Source organism: Halichoeres trimaculatus, unplaced genomic scaffold (assembly GCF_033239565.1).
Source record: "Halichoeres trimaculatus isolate MK-OKI-2021-1 unplaced genomic scaffold, fHalTri1.1 fHalTri1_scaffold_3, whole genome shotgun sequence".
Taxonomy (NCBI): Eukaryota; Metazoa; Chordata; class Actinopteri; order Labriformes; family Labridae; genus Halichoeres; species Halichoeres trimaculatus.
This window is the reverse complement of record NW_027437181.1, coordinates 13,289,448-13,317,201: the sequence shown is the minus strand read 5'-3', so window position 1 is coordinate 13,317,201 and position 27,754 is coordinate 13,289,448. Positions and strand designations below refer to the sequence as shown.

The 27,754-nt window shown below is 39.7% G+C and overlaps 3 protein-coding genes, 1 long non-coding RNA gene and 2 other non-coding genes across 9 annotated transcripts in view; 3 read left to right on the top strand and 3 right to left on the bottom strand.

Annotated features, from left to right (window-relative positions):
- The first annotated feature begins 215 nt into the window (after positions 1-215).
- On the top strand, positions 216-2,774 carry gpalpp1 (GPALPP motifs containing 1). The gene is made up of 7 exons (XM_074666703.1): positions 216-427; positions 558-675; positions 754-852; positions 934-1,186; positions 1,381-1,545; positions 1,651-1,755; positions 1,877-2,774. The coding sequence occupies exons 1-7, from the start codon at positions 340-342 to the stop codon at positions 2,093-2,095; spliced, it is 1,047 nt and encodes a 348-aa protein (XP_074522804.1). The 5' UTR covers positions 216-339; the 3' UTR covers positions 2,096-2,774.
- A 495-nt stretch (positions 2,775-3,269) lies between these two features.
- Positions 3,270-9,596, top strand: LOC141788311 (general transcription factor IIF subunit 2-like). 2 transcript variants are annotated; one of them, XM_074667217.1, is made up of 9 exons: positions 3,270-3,419; positions 4,098-4,171; positions 4,412-4,436; positions 5,819-5,957; positions 7,036-7,095; positions 7,749-7,830; positions 8,054-8,153; positions 8,515-8,658; positions 8,830-9,596. In XM_074667217.1, the coding sequence occupies exons 1-9, from the start codon at positions 3,354-3,356 to the stop codon at positions 8,950-8,952; spliced, it is 813 nt and encodes a 270-aa protein (XP_074523318.1). In that variant the 5' UTR covers positions 3,270-3,353; the 3' UTR covers positions 8,953-9,596. The 2 variants fall into 2 exon arrangements, with proteins under 2 accessions (XP_074523318.1, XP_074523319.1); XM_074667218.1 differs by lacking the exon at positions 7,036-7,095.
- A 325-nt stretch (positions 9,597-9,921) lies between these two features.
- On the bottom strand, positions 9,922-11,640 carry LOC141788312 (uncharacterized). Of its 3 annotated transcripts, none has more exons than XR_012598127.1 (4): positions 11,490-11,615; positions 10,843-11,039; positions 10,462-10,557; positions 9,922-10,140 (listed from the first exon to the last, which is right to left on the bottom strand). It is a non-coding gene; the product is annotated as an uncharacterized LOC141788312 (long non-coding RNA). The 3 variants fall into 3 exon arrangements; XR_012598128.1 differs by lacking the exon at positions 11,490-11,615 and adding an exon at positions 11,140-11,438; XR_012598126.1 differs by having other exon boundaries at positions 9,925-10,140; positions 11,504-11,640.
- Positions 10,303-10,435, bottom strand: LOC141788396 (small nucleolar RNA SNORA31). The gene has a single exon (XR_012598139.1). It is a non-coding gene; the product is annotated as a small nucleolar RNA SNORA31 (small nucleolar RNA).
- On the bottom strand, positions 10,639-10,774 carry LOC141788397 (small nucleolar RNA SNORA31). The gene has a single exon (XR_012598140.1). It is a non-coding gene; the product is annotated as a small nucleolar RNA SNORA31 (small nucleolar RNA).
- A 1,312-nt stretch (positions 11,641-12,952) lies between the features above and the next one.
- The window catches only part of LOC141788275 (protein TANC1-like), a 37,401-nt gene continuing 22,599 nt past the window's right edge, over positions 12,953-27,754 (top strand). The window contains exons 1-7 of the mRNA XM_074667167.1: positions 12,953-13,067; positions 13,296-13,415; positions 14,868-15,053; positions 17,170-17,262; positions 18,758-18,888; positions 20,664-20,964; positions 21,687-21,968. Coding sequence (XP_074523268.1) covers positions 13,340-13,415; positions 14,868-15,053; positions 17,170-17,262; positions 18,758-18,888; positions 20,664-20,964; positions 21,687-21,968 — 1,069 coding nt within the window. The 5' untranslated portion in view covers positions 12,953-13,067; positions 13,296-13,339. The remainder of the gene's footprint in view (positions 13,068-13,295; positions 13,416-14,867; positions 15,054-17,169; positions 17,263-18,757; positions 18,889-20,663; positions 20,965-21,686; positions 21,969-27,754) is intronic.

The window sequence follows — 27,754 nt, the reverse complement described above, 5'->3', positions numbered from 1 at the left end:
TTGAAATGCTTTGAAGGGGCAATCGTTTTGAATTCCAATTGTTATAAGACACTTTTGAAGTTATATTTGTAAAAAAAAAAAAAAAAAAAAAGGTAAATTTAACTTATATCTGCTTTTTAAAAGTTAGTTCGTGGGGGAAACCATTCCTTTAAGATTGATAGCTCATTTCCGTTTCGATGTGCCTGCCATTTAGTAGCTTGACAAAAAAAATAGACCCAGCTTTTTACTTCCTGTGTAATAGGTCAATGGTCTCCGTCGAGGCTCCGCTGCATTTACTTTTCTGGGAAGAAATTTATTGAAATACACGACTTATCATTGAGTAAGATACTAGTTACAAAAATGTCGTCAGATAAAGTTATGGGACCTGCCCTGCCTCCGATGTTCAGAAAAGAGAAGAGCGATGAGGACTCTGACAGTGAAAGAGGATGTAAGAACTAATTTATTTGTTTACATGAAATCTCTACACAGGAGAGAAAGTATTCAATAAAGTAGAAACAGTTCTTTAAAAATGTTTCTTATTCGAGTAAAGTAATGTTTTTCCTGTGTCACTCTGGTAGTTCTTGGTCCTGCTTTGCCTCCTGGTTATAAACGAGGAGGACCATCGAGCTCCTCTGATGAGAGCGATCAGGAGGTGTCCTTTAAAAGAGCCAAAACAAGTCACACAGCTGCACAGGAGTAGGTTCAATATCAATCTATGAGTTTCAGCATCAAGAGTCACAGGAACTGTACTGATGATAATTGTATTTTGAACAGGGTCAAGAAATCAAAGTCACAGGAAAACGATGATGATGATGGTTTCTTTGGACCAGCCCTACCACCAGGATTTAAGAAACAGCAAAGCTCACCAGAAAGGTAACATTATAACTTCTACAGTGGAAGTGTAAAAAGAGGTATTTCAGTTTTGGATGATGTAGCTGCATTATGTCCCTACAGGCCACCCATGTTAGGTCCAGCTCTGCCTCCTGGATTTCGCAGAGCAGCATATGATGATGAGGATGATGGTAAAGATAGAGAGGGTGTCCCAGGGCCTGCCTTACCCCCGGGCTACAAACCTGAGTCCTCCAGTAGCGAAGATGAGGATGATGATGTTATTGGACCCATGCCATCCAAAGGACCCTTCCAGCACTCTGTGGCGCAGGACTTTGAGCGAAGAGCACAAAGGATGAAGGACAAGCTGACAGGAGTTGTGAGTCCTTGATTTTTGTCTTCAAAGCTCTCACCTGTGTTATCTACCTATCACAAAATCTTTAGCTACACCATTCCACATTAAACTCCCAAAGGTAAAATATATTCTTCAAAAAACTTCTTTCTTTTCTTTTCTTTTTCTATTCTTTTCTTTTTCAGTCTGAATTTGTTTGTATTATGTTTTTAATTGACTAGGAAACTCCTGAAGTGGTTGCCAGAGAATCGTGGATGACAGAACTTCCACCAGAACTGCAGCACATAGGTTTAGGTGCTCGAACCTTCAAGAAAAGGTCAGGACCAGAAAATAAGGATCGCTCTATTTGGACCGATACACCAGCAGACAGAGAGCGCAAGGCCAGAGTAAGTAATGCTAAAAAAAGACCTTTTCTCCTTCTGTTTTGCTGTATTTGATCAAACGTTGTTACATTTTTATTTAATTTCTGTTCTTTTAATCTTTACCCAAAGGAACGTCTTGAACGAAAGCAGAAAGGTGAACCAGAGGAAGTTGATGATGCCCCACAACTCTCCCGGAGAGACTTGGAAATGGCTGAGAAAGTATCTAAATATAATGTAAGTGGTGCTACCTCACTGCTCTTGTTTCCTGCATGTTCATGTCGCGATAAGTCATGGCATACATAACAAAGATCACCCAAGTACCCACATGTTACTTATCCCCACTCTCTCCAACCAGGAGTCTAAACGTGCTGAGTCTCTGATGAGTTTGCACACCAAGACGATGAAGGAAAAAGCAAAACAGAAGGCTGATAAACCGGTGGAGAGGAAGCCGTTTGACCGGGATGCAGACCTGCAGGTGAATCGGTTTGATGATGCACAGAAGCAACGCCTACTGAAGAAATCTCAGGAACTGAACACACGTTTCTCCTACAGTAAAGATAAAATGTTCTTGTGAAATGATCAAGGTATAAAATACCTGTTGTAACAGGCTACATCTGTCTAGCTGGTAACGTCTTGTAAATCACAGACTTTGTGACATGGATTCTCCTGTATTGTTTTTAAGTGTTAAACAGAACTTGTGTTCGCCGTTAACAAAAGGATATGACAGAGATATTGCTGAGGTTAGATTTTTATACTATAAAAATCTTGGATATTACAATAAATATTAAAACAAACATATATTTTTCATTTATTGGTAAACATTTTGAGAGTATATGTTTTGAATGTTAAAAATTATTCTCAGTTAATGTTCATCCTGTGAAACACAAGCCACACTTAATATATTTATGTATTAGTTATAAATCTTTAAGGGTGATACTACTTAGTTATGTTTAAATAATAAATGTTTACACAAAATTAGCAGTGCAGTTCAGCCACTGAAGCAGCCCAATTTTAGAGATCATGAAATGTTTTCCAAGTTGGATTAAAACCAAAATGGATTTAGAAAAGTTAGAACTTAAAAGGCATGATTCATGCTGCATTGGTCCACCGATAGAGGCTTTGACTAGTATTTTTAGAGACTTGAAACTTAAATTCATATTCTTGTATATTAAATCTCAGAACTGATTGTTTTTTTATTTTGGCCACAGGGATTGAATAAATCTGTGAAAGCGTTTTGTACAGACTGCTGTAAAATGTACTTTCATGCAGTTTTATCTCTTTCGTGTGTACCTTAAGCTGTTTTCAATTTCTTTTACAGTGATTAAACTGTTCTTTTTTAAACCTATGACCCATGTGTGTGAAGTTCTTGAACCTACTGTAGAACAAAGAAGTTGCTGATGGGCTGAGATTGGGCCTAGTAAAGTATCAGACTTGCTTAATCAAAAAATCACCTAAATCCAAAAAGAAATCGTTTTACTTTTATCGATGAAAATAATGTTAAACTGATGACAAACTGATGGTAACGTGAAAATTGATACTGAAGCGGCATCTCTGATCAATTTCTCACCACATATAACATACACACATCATACCCCAAAACCCTGTAACATAATAAATAAACTATAAAGTCATTCATGGCTCCCACACTTACTTTTAGTTATATGTTATGTTATGGGAATGCTCTGCGATTACCGTTTTGACCAGGTTTTGATCATCGACTGTGGTTTTGACGCAAGTTAAGTTTGGACCGTTCGCGTCACCGTACATCTGTTTTCTTCTACGCATGCGTATGGCAGTACCGTTGGAAGCCACAGGATTTTTGAAATATAAAGATGTCAGAGAAAGGAGAAGTGGATTTAACTGGTGCCAAGCAGAACACGGGTGTGTGGCTCGTTAAGGTCTGTACACGTCGTTGTAATATTGTTACTTAATATAATATAATATGCCTACTAATATGATACAGTAACAGTAATCCATTTAAGTATCACCCATGCTCATGCTAATGTAGCTTAGCATCCAGCGCTACAATGAAACACAACGCACGTTGAAGATGTTTTGTGGCTAACCTGTAGCCATCACATATAAACCGATCTTAACTTCTTCTAATGACAGTATAATTATTTTATTGACCAATAAATGGACTATTCTAACCGTTGAGAGTCGCAATATAAGCAAAACGTGACCGAATACTGTTGAGAGAGCCACAGTCAGGAAGATTCTGGATAGTTAATCTAAAATTTACAGACAGAGCTTTATAACTGCTTGGACAACAGTAATCTTTACATATTCATCTAAGAATTATTTCTTGGTGGTAGTAATTTTATTTCATAGTGTGTTAAGGCAGCCAGCATGCAGCAAATGTGAATGCACTCAAAAGCGGATTAAGCATAGGCTACAGCATTCATCATTCATGTGAGTTAGGTGTAACGTCTGAAACGTGTTAAAGTTGCCCCCATGATTTGACCACTGGTAATGAGGAAATACCTCTGCAAAACTGATAAATATTTGAACGAATGTTCTTAAAAGCAGCTCTTATTGATATGTTCATATGTTCATGGACATCTGCCTCCCTACAGGTGCCCAAATACCTCTCTCAGCAATGGGCAAAAGCGACGGGCAGAGGAGAAGTCGGGAAACTCCGAATCTGCAAGTATGCGAGGCCACTGGGCATCACCTTTTTTATTTGTGTGTGTGTGTGTGTGTGTGTGTGTGTGTGTGTGTGTGTGTGTGTGTGTGTGTGTGTGTGTGTGTGTAGAGGGTATCTTATGAAAGAGTTTAAATTTTGTGAATTAGATACTAGTAAATACATATAATGCTGTTAGGTATTTAAATTGAACTCTATAATGAACACTTGATTCATCCTAACTTTTGCTTATTTTTCCTTTCAAAGGAAGGGAAACATGGGGAAACCAGAGGTAAATAATGTCATTATAACACACTCAACTCTTATTATGGTCAGGGTCAGGGATTAACAAGTTTTGAGAAAGCCACATCGTTTTTGATTATTGCAAATAGACGGGTTTCTGTGCAACGTCATCACCGATGTGTGTGCGCAGCCAGGGGGCAGAAAGTGAGGCACTTTGTTGACAGTAGCATTAGAGGAGCAAAAATGAGAAGGAGTTGCTGCGCGGTTAACTGCACCAACCGGCAAAAGGATGGGTGGAAGTTGTTCAATATTCCAAGAGGATCTCATCCTTTTGTGAAGAACTGGAGGAGATTGTGGCTTCAAGCCATAAAAAGGGTTAGGATGTACCCTAGATCCCTGTGCACGTACACCCAGGCATCATACGGTTTTACCTTTAGTCAGGACACCTGCTCTCAATGCGCAAAAACCGAACCCAGTATTATAAATATTGAGGTTTTGTACGTGACCACAGAGTACATAATTATACGCGTCCAAAGATTTATAGGCACGCAGATTTTCTTTCGTGTACACACTGGGTTTCTCTATAAGGTAATTATATGGGCCAAGTAATAACAGGCTGTTTGGACATATCAGAGATCCACTCGTTGCTGGGGATACCATAAGGGTCTGGTAATTTCCCACCATCACTGAGAAAGAGTTTGTTATGATAATCTATAAAGTCCGATCTGTTTAAGCTATTGATGTAAGTTGCCTGAGCTATGTCTGTGCTAATCATAGATGTGCCGTGCTAACAAGCTCGCACACATAACTGTCGTAGTCATCATAATCACAATAGTAATAATAATAATTTTATTTTTTCGGCAGGCCGTAAAGTATAGCATTGTCATAAACATCTTACTTTGATTAGCTGTTAACTTTGTTAGCTGTCACTGATGTTTCCAGCAAAAATAACCATCACAATCTGGTAAATTTCGTGATATTTATGGACCTTTCAGAACATGTTTTTTCTGCTTTGTGCTACAATGAAAGAGAACGAGAATTTCAATTAAATGACATTTATTGCGCCAGGGGAAACTTACGATCAATAGAGCATCTACAATAGATCTCAGTTTATATCGAAGCAGTGTTTTGCCCCCTGGCTGCGCGCGCAGCTCCTATTGTTTGTACACAAGAAACCCCATCTATGTAGTCAGTGCTTAGATCATTCAATGTGTATGGCAGACAATCCCACATCATTTCTTATTATTGCCATTGTTGTGAAGTCAGACACACAAGTTCTACATGTAGCTTTTCCTTTAAGTTGCATTTTAATGGTGTGTGATCAAAGAAGACATTGCATTTATTTTAGACTCAATCACTGCACACTGGCACTAAGCTTAAAAGCAAGTAAAGTGGCTGAAACACTGATAAGTGGATGACATGTCTTTCCAGGTGTCTTTCACATTGAATGAAGAGCTGACTGTAATTGAAGGGATAGAAGATAAGACGGTGTCTGCTCCTCGTGAGCACCCGTTCACCATGCAGTCAGTGGGTGGTCAAACGCTGGCCGTCTTCACAGAAAATTCATCAGGTAAGTGTCAGCTGTTAGATCAGAGCCCTGCAAAAAACAGCTCTACAATAGGATAAGATGCTTGCAACCATGTACTAACCGTGTTGTTAAATGTCTGAAATGTGAAGTAGATTTTTGTAGCTCAAAGGTAAGTTCTGTGTGATCCGGTGGTGGGACTCCCATCTGGCTTCTCTTAGTACCGCTTTTATTTTCCTGCAAAAACTTGCCCTTGCCTGCTTGTCTTTCTATGTTGTGAACTTTCACCGGTGTGACAGTCCACAGTCCCAACAGACAACAGCAGAGGCTGTCCTATCGAAAATTTGTCATTATCCAGCCTGATCTGAGTTCCCGTCTCCTTCCATGAGAGAATTTTATCCTCATCGTTTGATCCTCTTTCGGTTAATTTGTTTGTGTTTAGACTTCTCCAGTCTTTTGCCAATCACCTGCACTGATTTGATGTCTGATCAGGCACAATAGACAAATTGTAAATTGAATTAACATAGAATAGATCAAAATCAACACAAATCATTGCTGAATTTGGTGTTGATTTTACTTTGTGCATGTGTGTGTTTGGTGTGGTTAAAATATCACTGCCCTTGTCTGCCCTCTGGATGTAGTTATTTTTGTTGCTGTGGGTGCTGGTGAGCTTTGAAAACTGGTGTAACTATTTGAAACCACTGTGTGTGTATGTGTTAAAGGTCTTTACACCTGAACTAGTTTTTATATTATATTCTTATCTGCATATTTTTTGACCTTGGCAACTTTAATCAAGTACTATTAATGAGTACATCTTTCAAATTGTGGTACAGCAGAATTTGTAGAAATGTTTTTTTTTTTCCATTGATATTACTTTAAAGAAGGGGTATTTTTGTGTAGCCTGTTGTGGATGAGTGTTTTGGTGGCTTGTGGTATCTGTGCTTGTTTCAAAGGCATGCTTGCTTTGCTCATGCACACATGAGAACGCTGAGATGCACTGTGTGATCAACATTTGGGTGTGCGACTAAACCCTGGGTGTGGTTCTTGCTGTTCGATCCCTTCCTCCCTCCGTCTCCCATCCCCTGTATTTTCATGTTTACCATCCCTCCCTCCCTTCCTGTAGGCCAGTCAGAAGAAAGATCTGATGGCAGCAGCTCAGGTTCGGGGGCAGGGGCAGGTCCAGGTGAGTCTAACGTTTCACCAGAAAGTGACAAAATTGCACCAATAGGAAGCAGACACACTGAGTGTCTGTAACTTTTATCAATAAATTATAGAACCACAGTAGTTACCTGGATACATGCTTAAGAATCTGCATGTATTGGTACTAAGGCTGTAGACACATTGTCCGTAAGAAGCACCCAGTTTCTCCCTGAAGCAGCACCCATGGTTCTTCTGTTTTAGAGCCTAGATCATGTGGAGCCTGTACACCAAGTTTACTGTGTCTGAATGAAAAGTGGAGAATATCAGATGATGTCAGACAAGTGGACATGGCACATGTGCAGAGTGCCACCAACCCATGGTGACGCTAGTATCAGCGAGTCCAGATGTGATGTTGTTTAAAACAGTTTTTTAAGTGTTGAAAATAATGTAGTTTCAGGAATCGACCTGTGAATGTTTTCCCTCAAGTATTGGACAGAGCCAAGACGGAACTAGATTCATGTAAAAGCTAAAACCTTGTTATTTTATGCATCCATCCAGCAGTTAACTTATTCTTTCATTAATTTCCTTTTGTATATGCAACTTCTCATCACTCCTTCTATACAAAGTAAACAAACGTCAAAATTCATTCAAACACATGGTCTTAAACTTAGACTTTGATAAACTCATCTTTTTCAGATAAAATAGCCTTGGAGGGAGTGGTGGTGCAGAGAGCAGAATGCAGACCTGCCGTCAGTGACAGCTACATGAGGCTGAAGAGGTGAGTGATTTCACATTAGTTAGTTTGGAGCCTAGCCATTTAATTAATTCACTGATGTTTGACACCTGACTGTAGATTGTCATGTAAACCCTTACTATCATATGTGATTAAAACTGTGTATAGATATCTGTCATAGAGTCACCTTTTTTCAGTGAAAAATCATCATAATTATGGATAATTGCATGAAATCTGGGGAATTTAAGTGTATTCAATCATCTCACAGGTTACAAATTGAGGAGTCCTCTAAGCCAGCCAGACTGTCACAACAGTTGAAAAGTCCAGTCACCAACAACTACAAACCTGTGGCCAACCATACGTACAATGTAAGAAATACAGCCTAACTGAAACGGGAATATACACTTACAGAAACACAGTACAAATGAATAGTTGAAAAAGTTTTCAGTCTAAATTTAAAAGTAGTATGATATATTAAGGCTTAGTTTCACTTAGAGCAACAAATTTTGAACTTTACTTGACTAACCATCCATATTGTGTGTAATATATCTTAAGAAGTGTATTCTTCCAGATTTGTGCATATACAGTATTGTAAAGAAAGTGTGTTACATTCTTCACAACATGATTGACATAAAGCTGAATTTGCAGTGAAGGTGTTATGTTCTGGTGTGGATCTATGATGGTCAGCTCTGTATGAGAGATCTGAAATCTTTCTGCTCTCTCCTGCAGCTCGAGTATGAGAGGAAAAAGAAAGAGGAGGGCAAGAGAGCCAGAGCTGACAAACAGCAGGTGTTGGACATGTTGTTTTCTGCTTTTGAGAAGCACCAGTACTACAATATCAAAGACCTTGTGGACATCACTAAACAGCCAGTGGTAAGACCTGAGGGGGATATGAGAGTTCTCTTTTAATGACTAGGGTTAGCGTATGCTGACCTCAGCAAAGCTTTTCACTTGTTTTATTATTGCGTTACAGCTTTACATCATATTATCATAAACCAGAATAATTTATTAATCTTTTCCCACATTTATTGTATTTTCTCTTAGATTTACTTAAAAGAAATCTTGCGTGACATCGGCATCTACAATGTGAAGGGAACACACAAAAACACATGGGAGCTCAAGCCAGAGTACCGACATTACCAAGGAGAAGAAAAGACTGATGAATAGAGTATGACAAATCAACCTTTTCTTTTGATGAGAGGTTCCTCTCAGATCAAGCTTTGGCTGGACTGGAGCTCTCACCTGATACTGATACATCAGGTCTCAAAACACACACATACACACACACGGTGAAGAATCAAGCAGAGGTTGAGAGGCTGTAACATCTGGTTTTGTTGGGGGACAAGAAGAGGCTCTTTGGGTAAGAGATTGAGGTTTTTATGCTAAAGTGCATCAGTTTCCCTGTTGTGGTTTCTGTCCCAGCTTTAGCATAATCTCAAAGTAGATGTATTCAGGGAAGTTCAGCCAAGGACACAGGACTGAACATTTGAGAAGGTAAAACATGCTACTTTGGATCTTAACATTGACTATGGTGTTTTCATGATTTGATCCAAAGGTAGTGCATTGAGTGTTAAAAGGATAAACTTCAAGACAAAAGATGTGACGCAGAAAACGCTTTGAACTGCCAAACTGATTTAAACTAAGGATTTTTTTTTCCTTTTAGACATTTTGAACTTTTCCTTTGAGATGATTTCTCATGATATGGGATAAGCTCACTCATCGTCCTAAGTTGATTAAGTCTGAGGACAGGTATTGTAATTCTTTTTAAAATCTGGGCTTCAGAGTTTTTCATGTTTTTACTTGTATTACATTTGACTTACAGAATAAAGTTTGTCTTGTTAAATGTTGTGCTTTGAGTATCACATGCACAAGTTTCATCCCAAAAACGCCACAAAAAGTATTTCAAGTATATAAAATGTCCCTGTTTTAGTGATCAAAAAACATTCAAGCTAGTTTACTTTGTATGAGAAAACAGGTTCAAAGAGAATGTATTTTAACTATTGTCCATATTTGGGTGTAGAATGAGTTGATGTGGCAGAGCAGCTTCCCTTAAAACTTAGACATATTACATCTTTGAAATGAAAGTATTACAAAGCCTTGAAAAAAAAACACTCAAGAATGTAGACAACTTTATTTTATTAGACCACATTACACCAGTCAGACAAGTTGCATGAATACAGATTACTAATTTCATTTTGTAAAGATGTGCTGCACCAAGATGGACATTTATGACGGCAGAAAAACTGCATGTGATCGTTGTGGTCAGGACTGAAGAAAAATTTTGACAAGACAAAAAAAAGGGATCCTCCAAAGGATCAATTCTCCATCAGGCATCGCCAGCATCTTGCTGATTACCTACAAGAAAGTGGAACATTTTTTAGGTGCAAAACTGCCTATAAGTGTAAAAAAAAAACACATCCAGTAATGTCTAGTCCTCTATGTTTTACAGTTCTCTTTAATACTTTTTATTCAGTCTTATTTATAATATTATATTTGGTCATTTCAATAAATCAGTTGAACTGTATTCCTCAATTCAATCTGTGCTGCTTTACAGTGTAGCAGTCAGAAAGCGCAAGGAAGATTCAGTTTAGCATCTCTGTGCAAACCTAGAAGCCAACAAAACCTGCTTCAGGTCTATCAGTGGATGCAGCTAAGGCTTAAGTCATAAGCACTCACCTGGTTGGTATTGGCTCTCAACACACCAGCTTAACGGTGATCTTCCAGCTGCCTCAACAACTTGGTGGTTTCATTTCCAGGCTTTATACCTCAAGACTGAACAAATCAGGGAAAATAAATTACCTTCTGGTTACATTTTAAAACTAATAATACATGGTTTATAGTAACGAAATTGTTATTTATCCTCCCCAATTCAATCTGAGACGCCATGGGGAATAGGCGGGCAGAAAGCGTAGGGATATTTAATGTTGCATCTGAAATAGTAAAACCCAGGATATCTCACGTCAGAGGGCCCAGGCTGTCAAAGATGCAGCTTCTGATTAATTCATAAGACCTAAGTATACATTATGTCTTGATATATCTGTCACATGCTTCACATACATTTTCCACGTGACTTGATGTAGACAGGAGCATTCTTTTCAGAGATCCTCTGCAAACTCATTTTCTCATGGTTTACTGGAAAAGGCTGACTGCTTGTTCCAACAGCCCTTAGAGATCATGCATTCTGTCGAAGCTCAAACACAGCAGTCATCCTCCATCTGGCTCATCCACGTGTCCACTGCATTTTCTGTAATACACTAGGAGGAAAACAGAAGAGGGGTGTCAAAGACTTCCTGTAAACTACACGTTTTAAAAAATCTGATTCATTTACATTTGGCAATATGTTTGTAAACTGACCCTTTGCTTTGGATAATAAGTAAACGTAGCTTTGATGCTAGCCAACTACACGAGGCAGTGCGGAAACAGAAACTTCCGGTGTAATGAAAAAAATAGTGCCCAAATGTATTCTCCTTGTTCGAAAACCTAGTCATGAGTCTAACGTCTCACTTTTCATCATACTTCACGAACTAAACAATCACGTCATCGCAACGAAATCTAGAATTTTTCAAGTTATAAACGTGATGTACCGAGACAAGATGGCACCAGCCAATTTACACGTGTCTACAAATGGTAAATTCTACTCAACAACCTCTAAATCTTCTTCTGCTGCTGACTAAATAACTTCACTTGACAATTTGAGGCGTTACCTCGAAATACTTACAACGCGACATGAGGGGGATGAGAGTTAAGCCCAGAGGTGTCCTCATTTTCACTATTTCACTGCGTCTTCTTTCATCTGAGCAAGCGGCTTGTGTTGAAGGAGCATTGAGGGCGCAGCTTAGCATTTATAGGTTGTCGAGGGGCTTCGCTCATTACTACCCCCTAGTGGGGGAAAGGTACATTGCTGCCCCCTCGTGGCCATATCTATTTTGACCCATTACTTTTTTTTAATTTAAAGACATTTAAAGACACAAATGACATTTTTCTAAACATTGTTGCCATTATTTCAACACCAACGCCACAAAGAAAGGATGAAACGGCTGTTGAATTTATAGTTCTAAGAAACCCATTAAATTAGAAAAAATTTCAAGAAAGGGATTTATAATTAGAAGAGAGTAAGCACAATGGATTTCATAAGGTAGGTTATTACAGAGTTTAGTGCATCCGTTTGCTGAATTTCGTCTCAGAGCAAAACAATGATTTTGAATGTAGTTGCCCTTGGTGTTATTTATTTATTTATTTAGTTAGTTAGTTAGTTAGTTAAGGCAAGGCAAGTTTATTTCTATAGCACATTTCAGCATGGAAATTCAAAGTGCATTACAGGCAGAACAAATTATGGAAAACGATTAAAATTGAATTAAAAATGAGATTAATTGAAAGGATACAATAAAACAAAACAACAACAAACAAAAAACAGATTAAAACAGATTTTAAAACAGATTTGAAAAACAGATTTTAAGATAAAAACAGATTTTAAGATAAAAACAGATTTTAAGATAAAATTTGCAGTGCAAAATTAAAGACAAGATATCAAAATTATTTGTTAAAATGCTCTAATAAAAGGCAGCTGTAAAAAGGTGGGTTTTCAACCTGGATTTAAATGAGCTAAGAGTTTCAGCAGACCTGATCTTTTCTGGCAGCTTGTTCCAGGTATTTGGAGCATAGACGCTGAATGCTGCCTCTCCATGTTTAGTCCTGACTCTTAGTCAGTTAGTTACCAGTTCATCAAAGTCATAGAGCAATAGCTATACTTTTAAAAGCAACATTAACCAGCTTCAAGATTGTTAGCCATTAACATCAAATTTGAGTGAAAAGGTAGAGAGACAATGAGTCAAAAACTAAAGCTGTAATAAAAAGGTTAATGTACAAGCAAAAGAAATTGACTGAGGAAGTCTACATGAGGTTTAAGTAAATAGGTTCCAGCTACAGAAATCAAAGCCGTGCTATTAGTGTAGTAATAACAACATATGGTGTATATTCTGATCAATTCTTTTGGTGGTGGAGTTTTTGCATAGTGAAATTAGGGCGTTTAAGTTAAAATAACAAAAAAAAATCTTGACTTTATCTTAAATTATCTATGAAAGCAAAGGCTTGTTCCAATGGGGAGCACAAAGCAAACACGCATGTGCGTAAAGCTCCCCCCCCCCCCCCCCCGACTCTCCTTCAACATTGACTGAGGAGCTGCAGCACTTTTTAATTGGACTCCGCGAGTTTAAGTGATCCTCCATCAGCTTCCTGTGGATTTATGCGCAGGCATGCAGGCGCCTAAAAAGACATAAGAACAGGTGAGATGACTCTTAGTTACAGCATGACATCTTTCACACGCGTGGCCTCAATTATGCGAATCAATATTTTTTTGTAAACGTAAATAAATGACTTGACAAGACTAAATGGTGATTACTTTCTATAAAACAAGTTAAAGCTGGCACTCCAGCTGTTGAAGTAAGAACTAACAGTGTGGGTAATGTCGCCTGAAACATTGTGTTTCTCGTTTGAATGAACATTTTGTTAAGTGGTCTTCCGGCAGTAAACGGTGAAGCAACAGCCCAGCTTCAGCATGTTCCGAGCAGTGTTTGGAAACAAGAGAGATGGGGGAGGAAAACGAGGAGAAAAAAAGAAGCAAAGACATCAAGGTAAGAAAATAATATCTAAAACTACTGTTCAACAAAACTAGCATTTCAGCTCACCATGAGCCAGTGCTGCACCTCTCAACTATTTCTTATTTAAAGGGGAGAAACACATCACAAATTTACATCTGGTGAGATTTATCACGTTTTATAGAAACAAGCTCTTGCATTATCTGAAGGCAATATTCAGGTTCTCTTCTCTTGGGTGATTTAAGTTGAGCCATTTCAATTAGCCTAATTCATCAGTGTGTTCTGTCCTTCACACAGTGTCCCGCTGCTTGCATTTAAAGTGTGTCAGGAGAAGTTAGAGTGGGTTAGGCAAAACATCCTGACCTACTAAAACATACTGAATTTTACAAGAATTTCAGTCCGCTCCAACTGGATGAGATAATCTTGTGGACTCTTTAAAAAAAAAAAAAATCTATTATATGCTGTAAGCAAACCAAAGTTGTCTCTGGATTGTCATAGACATTGGAACTGTAAACTGTGCTGGGAAACTACACGAGTTTGCTGTTGAAGTGAGCTGAGATGTTTGTATTTTTCTCAGGGTAGAACTTCAGCTTGCTGCAGTAACTGGTCTATTTTAGACTGCGCTGTGGAGATAGATGAACATAAGTAGAGCTCAGTATTAGAGCAACCATGTTACCCATTAATATTTCATAATTTGCTGCTCTGGGTATAGCAAGAACAGAGAGGAAGACAGAGAAGTGTGTCAGTCTCATTAAAATGATATAGTATGTTTACAGTACATTGGAATGGCTCTGATCATTTGCAGAGAGATAACAGTTCATCTCAGAAGCTCATCATGTAATGTGAGAAGCAATGATCTTTATATGCTTTTAGGAATTATTCAACAGCCTCTTATGTGAATGGTAATAGTTGGCTGTGGGCCTGAGGTCTTGTTTAGCTCATGGTGTACAGCAAACTCATTTAAGAAAGGTGGAAGTGAATGGCTGAATTATACCGCAAGGAGAGCTATAGTCTGGTCTAAGCAATATCAGAAGCTAAAATGTCTCTGTAATCATTTGGCTTAGTGAGTTCTAATGCTTAATACCTGTTTAAATACATAGGACAAGGCTTAATAGCTGCAATAAGAGAGGCCATGAAAATGATTTAAATATTAACATGAAATATTACAAGAGAAGCTCTTTATTGAGCCTGATCCCATTACTTTAAATAGATGTTCTGGTATTGCCAACTCTCCATTACCTCATTCAGTAATATGCCTCCAAGACAAGATATGTTCTCTCCATCCCAGCCTTATGTGTGACATATTTTATACTGCTCTCTTCACGATATGTTAAATCTGCTCTACAGCCAGACTTCTGTTCAATCATCTCAGTACGGTCTGTAGTGTCTTTACTACAGATGCCCCAATGCTTTCTAAATTTTGCTTCTATAACCCATGACATCTTCATCTTATCTTGACCATCTTCTCTTCACCATCTTTCCGTGTAGGTGGCACCTTGCAGAGAGAAAGAGTTGGGCATGCCACACACTTCCAAGACCACATCATTAATTACACTGAAAGCCCAGTGAACCGGAGGAGACTGACCAAGGGTCACTCCATTTCTTTACCATCCTCCCCTCTCCTCCCTCGTGCTGCAGACGTAGCTCCCTCACAGTCATGCATCAAATTCCCAGGTGGGTTTTATTGAAACAATGATCAAAACAAAGCATGGTGTCAGTATAAACTGAGAGTGACGGGGAGCTGTGCATGAGGGATTAGCAGCAGAAACAGCAGAAAGCTTTCATGGGTTTGCGTTGATGAGCAGAGAGAGCTTCTGTGCATTCAGCTGTTTCTTGCATGTGACAGCAAAATACAAGAGCATACAAACTGAGCCCCCAGGCCCAAAACCATGTGACAGATTGAGATAGTAAATGATTAAACAACATAACTTAAGGCAAACAACCCCAATTAGGGAGGTCCATTTTGAGATTATTTATTAGTTTGAATCAATATTTTAGAAAAATCCAATATAGTCATGTTCAAAGAAAACTGTCAGTCTTCTGAATTAAAAAAAGATTTACATACCATCTGTGCTTAAAGAAAATGCTTCTCGTGTACTTTTGGTTCTAGATGTAGTCATGTAAGTACGCCATATGTCCATAACTACACACATATAGCTGTGAATTGGGACACACATTCAGTGCCAGCACAAAAACGTGAGACTTGACATTTCCCTCTCTTTCAAATCTGTAGTGAGCTGTCAAGGTCTGATAATGGCCAAAAGGTTAGTGTCTTTTAACATTGTCAAGATAAAAATGACATCTTCTTCCATTCAGCACTGGGAAAACATGTAACCTGAAAACATGCATTACACATGCATTTCAGTGGTTTTGCCACAGGAGTGAAGAGGTCCTCTACTTCAATGTAAAGTCTGTGGCACTAAATTCCAAACTGAATATGGAGCAGGTTATATCTCTACAAACAGGGATATAAACTGCCTCTTAATCAGTATAAATACTTAGACAGGAGTCAGAGACAAAATTTGAGGTCTGCACTTAGTGTTCAGGGTTTGCACATGGCAGGTGTGTTTGTGAGAAAATGGACCATGATTCAGCCAAATATCCTTTATGAGCTCCAGAAGTCCTGCTTATATTTACAAGACAATTATTTTAATGTCAGAATACATGACAAACACAAGAGTCATGCTGTTCAGTGAAGTTTTAATAATTGAGGAGAATCGAAAGAAAATAAATGTAAAGGTAGCTTTTTGATGAAAAATAAATAAATTTAACAATTTGTACAATTTGAAAATATTTGCAAATAGTAAATTATTTTTTTATTTAAACTGATTTTTTTTTTTTTTTTGCAATTTTTACATTTTTGTGTTAACACTTCACTTAAATAAGCTCAATTAAAAAATGAGTTCCTAGAATTTTGTGCATGTTAACAACGATACTAAATAGTTAAAGTTTTTAGAATCTAAAATTTTCTTGAACAACTTGATCATGCAAAAATCCCTAATTTTAGCTCAATCAACCAGATTTTATATGCAACTACTTTGGAGTAGGGCTGTCCTCATCTTTAAATAAGCACTAGGTGGCAGTATCCTGCAGCAAGTACAGCCATTCAGAAAAAGGTGTTTCATTTCATTGGATGCAGCACTGCCCCTGTTCCCCAGACTACACGGAACATGACAAAAAATTTACAGCAAGTACAACTAGAAATAAATGCTGTCATGGTGTTCTTATACTCGGTGTTTGTGCAAAATCAAACATCCGTGTGTCAGTCAGACTGCAGAGTGTTTTAGAGTCCATCCAGAGGACTCCAACAGCACGTAACCTTGAGCGAAGAATCAGCATTTGCAAATGTCTCATCCTTGTGAATGATCTCCAGCCCAAAGAATCAGCGCTTACAAGAACCCTCAGATGTTGTTGCATAAACGGAGACACACCTACATGCATCAATAAGTGCACGCTGTCCCTGCCAGCGGAACACACTGACACAAACACACACATGCACGCACAGATTATCAGTGTTAATATATTATAGATCAACGCCCACGGTACAGTGAATACTGAAATGTTTGCATGTATAACTCGCACTCAGCACATACTGCCTTATACTCATGGGACACAATTCAAATTCTGCACCACAGATCTCATCTGGGGAAGCTTAATCTCCCTCTCTCTCTCCCTCTCCCTCACTTTCTTTCATATCCCTCCTTATCTCCACCCTCTATCCCTCCCTCCCCTCCCTCCCACCCTGCTGCTCTCCCTCCCTCTCCCTTCTCCCTCTCTGCCGTGGCCAAAGGACGGGCAAAGAAGCCGGAGTACGTGGATGGCTCTTCCAATGCGAGAGAACCTCTTGTCTTTGCCTCGTGCCGTGGCAAGGCAGACCACAGAGGTGAGAACCCGAGCGTGTGGGCGTGTGTTCAGCATCATGTTGGTTTTTCCAGGTATTGATCAGGCGGGCTGGATGAGGATGAATGGGGTGGAGGTAAAGGGGGAAGGAATGATGAGAGACAGGAGAAAGTGAATGTGCTGCTGTATTTCAGTATCATGTAAGGAGGTTTGCCTGAAGTTTTTCCCTCAGATAGGATGTGTGTCTGTGGTTTTCAGTGTGTTTTAAGGAAGGTGTGTTTTATCACACTTTGTCCTGACTTCCCTGCATGTGGTTCCCACAGATCAGGTTGGATTAAATGAAACATGGTGTGAATTCAAACATCTCCGCCAGCTTTCTCTGTGTTTCTGACCAAAGGGCTACCCTTAGGCTTAACAGATTTTTATGATGCTTCTTCCATCCCGGTTGCCAGGCACCTCTCAGCTTCCCGTTTCCAATGGCAACTGCTAGGTGGTTTGATGAATAGTACTGGACATTCAGTGTGTCCTCATGTTACTCCAGATTGGATCGCAGGGCTCTGCTGACTAAATGCAAAGTTTTCTCTCCTCCCCCTCTTGCAAATACACGTCCATCCTTCCAACCCACCAAGTGCTCGGCAGCTTTTTTTTCAAGCTGTGAAGTGAAAAGAGTTATTGACAAAGACTCGAACTGAGGCGCTTGGTTGAACAATCATTACTAAGCTCGCCTCTGAAAATTGACCTTGATCCTTTCATCAAGGCTTGTGTTTGAGTACAGCTGCATTGAATGTAAGATGCACTTTCTTTTGAAAGGAGAGTGTTAGCCAGCAAGACAGAAAGAGAAAGAATCAGTGGAGGGAGTGTGAGATGAATGTGATTTCTAAACGAAAAGATGTTTTTGAGGAGGAGTGAGCTGTTCCTGCAATCCGTGGTGTTCTGTCATCTTGTTGATATGCCTACTCAATATTCATGTTCCTCAGCTGATAGCGGCACATAGGTGAGGCGTGAGAACAGAGGAATGTATTTGTGCTGAGATGTGAAAGCTGTGAAAGCCTTGCTCTGCAGAGATGAGTATGGACCTGAAGAGGAGCCGGGTCGGAGGTCAAAGCATCGGGGAGCCTTAAACAGTGATAAATGAATGCAGCACATGGCCTGTGGCAGCCAATCTCTCCAGGAGCAACAATGTAGGCAGAGCTGAGGCACTCCTTCTTTCTGCTCCAGAGTCACTGAGCTCATTGAAATTCACAACCCATCTTTTAACAGAGAGCACCTGGCAGGCGTGTGCACAGGCAAACTCACAACCTCACACAACCTCTAGCTGCTGCCTCAACCGGGGACTGGGAAGCCACAGTCTGTGCATCAGTAATCAGGGCAGCTGGGGCTGTGCTGACCTGTGGATGCACACATTTCTTGCAGTCCACTTGCGATGCTGCTGGCTTGGTGCGAACGTCACAAGCGTCGGTTAGATGTTGGTCTCATCTGGCTTGTTATGTTTCCATTTGCTTGTTGATGCGTGTACCCCGTATGTGTATGTCTTCCAGACCTCCACGTGGAGCCACAGCCGGGCTCCTCCCTTTCTACCCAGGAACTGATGACCAGACTATGCTTCTTATTGGGAGAAGCATCGCCCGGCACTGCTAGCTCTCCTATGGAGGACAGAAGGGAAAAGAAGGTAGGGCAGTGTATTGATTTACTGGCCCCTTGCTGTCATGCCATAAAAAGAGAGGATGGATGGTTTATGAACCATCTATTTTTTTAGACCTTACAATGACACTGTCATCTTGTTTTCTGTCAGCATTGAGATACTTTCTAGGGATTAGTTGATAGTTTTCTTACAGTATGTCTGTATGCTGTGAGACAAAGCCTGTTTCATTTAACCATTCCAATCTCATCTGGAGAAATGGATCGATACACATTTCAGAACATCATCAATCCTGTTGCTATGCTTCTGCACCATTTCTTTCTCAACTCACTTTTAGTTTACGCCATCTGTATGAGACTTATTGTATGTGCTTGTGTCTCACTGTCCCTACGACGTCGTGTTGCTCAGCCTTGGCCCATTTTCTCAGCCTCATTCCACCACCTGAGCTCCAGATTCAGTCAGTTTCACAGCGATAGCGAGGCTCGTATGAGGAATGTGGGTTGTCCTGGCTAAGATAGATGAGGCTCTGGTATAAAGGGAATAACAGTGAGCTGCTGCCTGCTCTCCCTACAGTATCTGCCTTGTGGAAATGATGCATCAGTAATGAGGGGACCTGAACTGCACGTGAACAAACCACAAGGATAAACAGGAAAGCTACCTGCTTTCCTTGAAAACATATTATTCATTTTTTATCTATAGGTCATTATCATCTCTAAACCTTTCATTCAGCTCTTAAACTGCTGGTTGTATGAAACATTAACCAATACAAACAGGCACTGAGCTAAGATATTTGAGGGGATCAGAGGAAATATCTACCTTTCAGGGGAGTTAGCACCAAACAAACATTGTTTTTATTTGATATGATTAAAAAAGAAGGTGTTCACACAATCTACAACCTGACAAAGCATAGGAAAAAAATCCAGACTTTTTAGAAATAAATCATAAATCAAAAAATATTTATATTACTGTACCATAAAAGTTTCAACACTTTTGTAGATTTTCTTTTTATGATTCATACTTAATGTATATGTGCTTTGTATTTTCTAATTTACTGCTGTAAAGGAGCCGTGTTGGCTGGTTTAAATACACTCCCTTTTCCTTTGACTAGACCAGCTCTCTTTGTAGTTTCCACACCCTAATGACTTATTGTGCTCAAAATCACTTTGTATTTTGCTTTGCTGTAGAGCTTTACTTGCTGTTGCTATGCAAAACTCACACACAGAGCTAACTCTAAAAAGAACTGAAGCAAAATCTGTAATGCAGTAAAACACTGCAGTGGTACCATCATCCAATGTCACATTTTGTGCATCCTGAAACGTACACATCATTTGGTATTAGATTTGTTAATTAGATGATCATTTTTACTAATGATATCACTGAAAGCTTGATGCCTGGTTTGTTGGATTTTTATCATCTAAATTTCATCCTGTCGCCTGTGACACATGTAACCTTTTTTTCCATCTTTGTTCAGTGAGAAACAGGAACATGTGATACCTTGAACTGTAAATATCGGCAGCATGCGACCGAGTTTCAAACACCAAGCTGTTACAATGAATCATGGGGAAAATGACAGCCATCATGGAACTTACTGAAATCATCCTTTCATTTCCCATCTGTACACACACAAACATACTCGGTCACATGACAGAGCAAACACTGTCATGCTGAGTGAGCCACTGATTGAGATCATTTACAGCCCTTTTTATACAGAGAGGACTGATGCCTGCTGAGGGTTATAAATGTTTATTTTCTTCCTTCTCATGTCTCTCTCTAAACTTTATCTAATCTTCAACTCCTTTTTTCAGTGTGATTCCTCCGCCCAGGGGGGGAGTCCCAGCTCCACTTTGACCTGCAGCACTGCCTCGCCCTGCTCAGAGAGCCCCACATCCACCCTGAGCCACAGTGCAGGAGGCCAGCCTTTGCACCAGCCTTTACCTTTACCTTCACCACTCTGCAGCTCTAGCACCAGCCCTAGTGGCACCCTCTCCAGCCCTGTGCCCAGCCCTGCCCCTGGTCCTGCTCCTGGTTCCATCAACAGGAGCAGCCCTGGGCCTCCTTCTCACAGCCCAACCTCCACCCTGGAGAGCAAAGACAGTGGGATCATAGGTGAGGTGCTGCTGCTGTGTATCCATTCCTTGCCTTGTTTTCAGATGATTTGACTCCACATTGTATGATCTCAGAATTTGTTTTCTGCTAGATGAAGCATGTCCAAAACAAATGCTTTGCCAAGCTTCTCTAGAAATAAACTAAAAAAAAACAAAAAAACACGGACGGCCTGCTTTAACTCCATGTTAAACCAGCAGCAATATCAGAAATCCTGAGTATGACTGATGTCACACCTCACCAACCTGAAAGGTGACAGGACATGAGTTAGTTGTGGGTCTTTGTGTACCATTACCCCACAGCTAGTTTCTCTGTGTCAGCTGGGCCACTTGAGCCTTTAGGCTTCAGCTCCCTCCTGTCAAAACTGGGACACTGCTGTCTTTGTTGCTTATGGGTATGATTCTCTTAAAATAGGACACTTTTTTTCTCTAAATAGAGATTTTATTTATAGTTACACACAAAAGGTTAAAGAGCACATCAGGTACAGTGAAACTAGTTAATTGATGAGTTAAGAGTGCTGAGTTGATAAAAACAGCTTGTTGTAATTTATTCATTGAGTAAATGTGATTTGTTGAAGTTGAAGGCAATGCTTATTTTGGTTTAATTTCAACTGATAAGAGGATGTAAGCCAGCAGTTGCTTGCCATATGTTCTTCTTAGGAAGTTTGAATTAGTTTCCAGCTCTTGGCTGCCTTACCTCATACATGTTTTCATTGTGCATCCCAGCAACCATCACTAGCTCCTCTGAGAATGAGGAGCGCAGCGCCTCCAGCGAGGTCTTGACAAAGGATGAAGGCCTGGGAGGAAGTGCTGGTGCAGGTGGACATGCAACCGAGGACCGCCATACAGGGACGCCAAGGGACAATCTGACCGCCAAACAAGATGAGGCCTTACCGAGGACTGACATCATGGAGCCCAGGACTCCACCAGCACCGAAAAGACCCCTCCCACAGCATCACGTACACAGCACCTCCTCTCTGGTGATGCCCCGTCCTAATTCTGTGGCAGGTATGCTTCACTCTCTCTTCTGTGCTTACCTGTTTTAGTGAGATTACAGATGGTTTATCATTTTGTGCCACATGCTGCTTTAATGTGTAGTCAAGGGTTTTAAAGAGGCAATTTTGTCGCGTCAACGAACAAAAGAGGGGAAAAAAAACGCAAAATCAACTTGGCCATTAGGGAGAAAGTGGGTCAAACACATTTTTAAAGTCCAGGGGGAAAAGAAAGTTCTTTGGAGTGGATTCACAGAGTTTGGCTGCCTCATCCTGGAGTTTCTTTGTGGAGTCACTGATAAAATACCGTTCACTTCCTTCAGTGTCTGCCCATTCTGTCCTACCTCACCTTTATGTACTATATGGCTGCTTTGTTAGCTCTCTTTAGCGTAAGGACTAGAAACAAAGGCTGGCTCTGTTTGAAAAGAAACAAAGTTAAGTCAGTAAGCCTCCCAAAAACTCCCTGATTAACACCTCATTATTCCTGGAGTTTTGTCATCACTCTTAGGTGGTCAGAAAGGAAATCATTGCTCTCTGCCAGGAAATAGTCCCTTGCAAACTTCTGTATAAAATCACTTCATTTCACTTTACGAATCCCAATTTGTACCATAAAAAACAAGACACAATGTGCTAATTAGTGAGCTAGTGAGTGATTTGTTAGAGCTACCATTATGTCTATATGAAGTAGGTTAATGAGGGTATGAATGTGACAGCTGTGACCCGAGCGGCTTTGAAATAGATTGAATATTGACTAAATGACAAACTGATTGAAACGATTGTTAACTTGATGTTTTCTAACTATTCACGTTATGTGGAGAAAGCATAATTTGTAGGATCTCCATGTGATGTAGGAATAAACTTCTCTTGGTGCTCTACTTACCACTATAGCTGGATACACACAATGAGCAGCACCAGTTAAATGTCCTGGGAGGCCTCCAGTTGTCATAAAAATCCCCCCTCCCTTTTACAGTCACGATCTCTGCTAGTGCACAACGCTCTTTTTCTTCCCTTAGATGTCAGTTCATTTGTGGTCGAAGCAAAGGGAAAGATTCCCTAAGGAGTGGATTCACAGTAACGCCTGCCAGTTTCTTCTGTCAGCTGGTGCTTTCATTTAGGCTCTCTTGATGAAATTCAGAATAAAGATGAAGCAGGCCTTGTAGTGCTGTAGCCAGAAGAGTTGTTCTCCACAATCATGAAACATTAGACCACAGAGTGATGGGACTGTATATACATTATCATTTACGTTAAAAGAGAAGAGTTAAAAATACACTGTAATTATTCCCAGATGGTGAAGAAAATGTTGTGAAAGCTGCAGTATTGTCAAGCTACAACTAAGAGAAATGTTGCTGTATACATTTTTGCACACAGGCGACGCTTGCTTATGAAGTTTTCTGCAAATTAAGGGGGAAAAGAAACATTAACAGTCGTAATAGGTTAAACAAGCACAAAAGATTTTCCCAAAAAATCTCAGAAAATGCAATAAAGAGAAATACAGATGTTTAATTTTGCACTTAGTTTTTTCATAATCTAAATTTCAGGCTAGATAACAGCTCCATCAGACTGCGTGAGCATGTGTATAGTGCACGTGCCTCTCTGTCTTCACTCATTTTCATCTTCATTATGAGACTCCATGGATTGGTCGGGAGTGGCTCATATTCTTGTTCTTCACAGGACATGCTGATTGTTGCAAGCACACAAATACAAAACATTCTTCAAGACGGTTTGAGGTTACCTGCGTTATCACCTCCCCACTGTTAAGAGACTGAGGCCATTTTGGCAGGGAGCTTTGTGCTCCGTGATGACTGTCAGAGGAAAGAGTGTATTCTTTGTGAACAACAAGGCAGACACGAGAGATATGTGGAGCCGCATCAACAACAGATGTGATGATTAGTGTTGTCCGTGCTCTCAGTATGTTTTCCTAATATTGAAATTTGTGAGAGGCTCATTAGGAGATCTAATGCGCAGCAGAAGCAGTCTGTTAAAGGTCTTCATTATGTGAAAGGTTGCTGCTACTGGCCTATAGGGTTACTGGAGCATCCTGTTTTAGATAATGAGACTTTTCAGCAGTTCTGGAGCTGTGTGTAAAATCAAGTGAAAGGAAAAGCCTATTTTTACACTACTTTTTGAAACACTTTATTCATTTACTAATTTTGTGGAGCACAGATAAGAAGACGTGTCTTTTATATTTAAGTCTGCTGCCAGAAGATAGATAGCTTAGCTTAGCATGACAAGTGAAAACATGGGGAACATATCTTTGATAACAGAATCTGCTTATTGACATATTTTTTCGGCTCACTAACGAACATATTATTTCTTGTTTGTTTAATTGGTAGAAGACAAAAAGTGTAAAAACAAAAATTTCACATTCTGCTGGAGTTATTTCCCACAGTCTCTCTTGGCTGGGGCAAGTGTCCACCTTCTGTGAAAGCACACATTGCTGTCTCCATACTTGAATATTTGTTTGGATCAAACAATCGCAACATAACTTTCACATTATTGAGCTTGGTCGGTGTATTTTGGTACCCTGGGTCAGAGCCAGACTAGCTGTTTTTGGCCTTGTTAGCTAGCTAGATGCTTGCTGAGTTTCCCTCCAAACATGAGGCTGGCAGTCCAGCTACTTCCTTCTGTCTCTACGTAGGTATTCTTGGGCAAGATGCTCAAGCTTAGGTTGAACCGACAGATTTAACCAACCTGGTGGATGAATGTGTGATGATTAGTCATCTTGCATGGCTCTATGTGTTGTTCAAATGAGCTGTCAAGGCTGGATTACAAGCTCTGCACAAATAGAAAAAGAGAGTTTTAAACAATTTTTTGCGTTTTCTGGAGCGTTGAGCCAGGGCTGCAGGAATGACCTTTTGAGAAAAGAAGGATCAACGGAGGTAGAAAAGGTAAAGGAGAAATGAAGCGTGGGTGACTTGAATCCAGCTGGTTTACTTGTTAGAGGGTTAAATTACCCTGAGTCCCCCTGTCAAAGCAGCTGAAAAAGACATCTTTTTTAACTCTTTCTCTGTCTCCTTGGTCCTCTCATCCATTTGGTCCGCCTGTCTTTAGCCAGCAGTCCTTCTCAGCCCACTCCACACCTCCTTCACACTGTTTTCGTTGCACACTGTTCTTCATCCTCTCACTGTGGTGTTCTTTCAATCCTCAATCCTCCACTTCAGCTCTCGCTTGACAATCATTGTAATTTCATTCCCGTCCCCAGCCCTGAAAGCCTTCTTCCACCTGTTGAAAAGGAATTTCATGTTCTCACTGGTTATTATTTGCTGGTGCTGTATCTATTTGCTTTGATCTTGAATGGCGGGTACATCCTGTGATGGTTTGACTTGCATCAGGGAGACCCTCATTGCCCATGGGTACACTACAGAGCGTGTTGCATGATCTCTCAGCCCTTTAAATTCTGACATTGCCTCAGCAGGTTTCACCCACACTCACACTCTGATGCTGCAGGGTGATGGACACATGCTGGGATGACACACGTCTGAATATGATCTGATCTGATTAAGTACGGAGAGGATGGTTGAACTTTGTGCACTGTTTGTCGAGGTGATCCAGCTTGTCAAAGTAAGAGGGAGTGATGTTTTTATGCTGCCCCTCCTGTGACCCTGAATAGTTGTATTAAAGAACAAAAACAGTTTTCCTTTCTGAGAGTTGATTGATTGATTGGGAGATATATTGAGAAAAAAAAGATGCTTAAAGATGTTGAGGGCTGCATCTTTAGGCTTTGACCATAATTGCGGCTTTTAAGCTTTAAGCCCCTAACAGCTCAGTAATGTAGTGCAACCCAGTCAGATGCTCTGGGATTACCAATGTCTGCATTTAACATGAACAGCATATGGTTATAGGTAGGCTGTGTCAGTCTATCATCTGTCTGTTTGCTGTATGTCTTGTCTACTGCCCGCTTGTCTGGTTGTACTATTATATTTTAGAGTGCAACGTGACTCAGGCCTTTTTTTTTTATCCCACTCTGAAGGGATTAGTGGCAGCAGTAATGCCAGATTTTCAGATTTTACAGGAGGATTTTTTTTATATTTTACAGCATGAATGAAAGGATGGATCAACCTCTGACTCACCCTGGCAAGAGAATAGAAAAAGTTTTTTCATTCAGTTTGAGTTGTTTCTGTTTAAAACTTTTGTAGTAATACTTAGTATTTTATACTGTTTTATTAACCAAGCATTTTCATGTAGTTGTATCTTTTCTTCAAAAAATATAAGCATCTCAGGCCCAAGATCCATTATTACCTAAAGTCTATGGTTATTACACGGCCCCCAGCTTTCATATATGTTTACATTTTCTGTCAAGTGCACAATCGAAACTTAAGTATCTCCCACACATAGGCTGCTTGTATAAAGCTAAAGCTCTGTTGATTCAGCAGAAACTCAACAGCTTTTACAGGTGATGTGTTTAAATGAATGCATTTATCATAATGTGAAAATGTGCATCATGAACAATGAGAGTCCAAAAAAAAAGGGCACATGACTGGAATAAATTTATGAAATGGTGCAGAAAAGGCAAAAATTGCTGCATAAAAATAGTTCAGAATGCAGGATAAGAAGTATTTGGGCGAAAAATGTTTGCATGTCAAAATAGTCTTAAAAACATGATGAAAACTATCAGTAAAATCCCGATGGTGCTGTGAAAATCCTAACACATTTTCTAGTGACGGACCAATTATCGGCCGATATTTGGCATTTTGAAGCATATTGGCCTCTGCTTTTTTTTTTTAATCTGATGGCCAATAGGAAACAAATGTAAAACTGTGTTGTTGCAGCTCTGACGCAGCCGCTCCGCTGTCTGCAGTCACTACTCAATCCCCAGCACTGTCCCACTCACGGTACCATCTGATTGGTCACAAGCAGAGCCGTGGCTTGGGTAACAGCCAATCAACAGTGCAGTTATAACAGTTATTGCAGTTGGATTGAAATTTTGGAAAACTTTATTTACTGTAAAAAAACTTAAGCTATTTATTTTTAATGTTTTCATTTAACTTTATAAAACATGCTGCTGAGCCTGTGAGCTGTTTGATAAACATATGCTTGAAGGCATTTAAATGCAGTTAAGTGTTGGAGTTTGTATTGTTCAAAATTTTGACACCGATATTTTCACTCTGACTGCAAATTAATATCGGCTTCAACTATCAGTTATCTGCCTCTTTGACTACAAATAATTGGTATTGGTAACAGCCCTAAAACTCCATATCGGTCTATCTCTAATACTTTCCCCATATCACCCCCTAATGGAGAGCATTTTCCTTCAGAAGAAGCAAAGTTTGTGGATGTTTAAGCAGCACATAACACAGCAGAATACTGAACACATCTCATCTGGTATCAAGAGACAACTGGTAGACGGAGTTTTAATTTCCTAAGTCTATAATGATGGCACAAGGACTAGACTAGAAATACACTTTACAAGATTTAATCTGAGGAGAAATACATGTAAAAAAAATGATACAACATTGAGCACAAATAATACAACAGTCCCAGACTTTTACATCTGACAGTAAGATTCTGGGGGATTCATTATTTCTATTTTTGGGGTACTTTATTTTTATATTTGGTTTGCATCCGAGGGAAATCCTGGCAGTCATCAGATATAGGCAAAAGAAGCCAAAACTTAATGTTAATTTTTTTGATACTTTGATCGAAGTGAGTATCCTTCAGTTTCACAAAACATGCAAAGTCTTTTTGAGTCTACTTTCTGTCACTTGTTATAAGGTTGGTGGCCAATGTATCGTTTCCAACTTTTTTTGTAATGTAGCACTGTAAATGCAAAAATATGTCTTTGTCTACAAAAGAATCACTTTC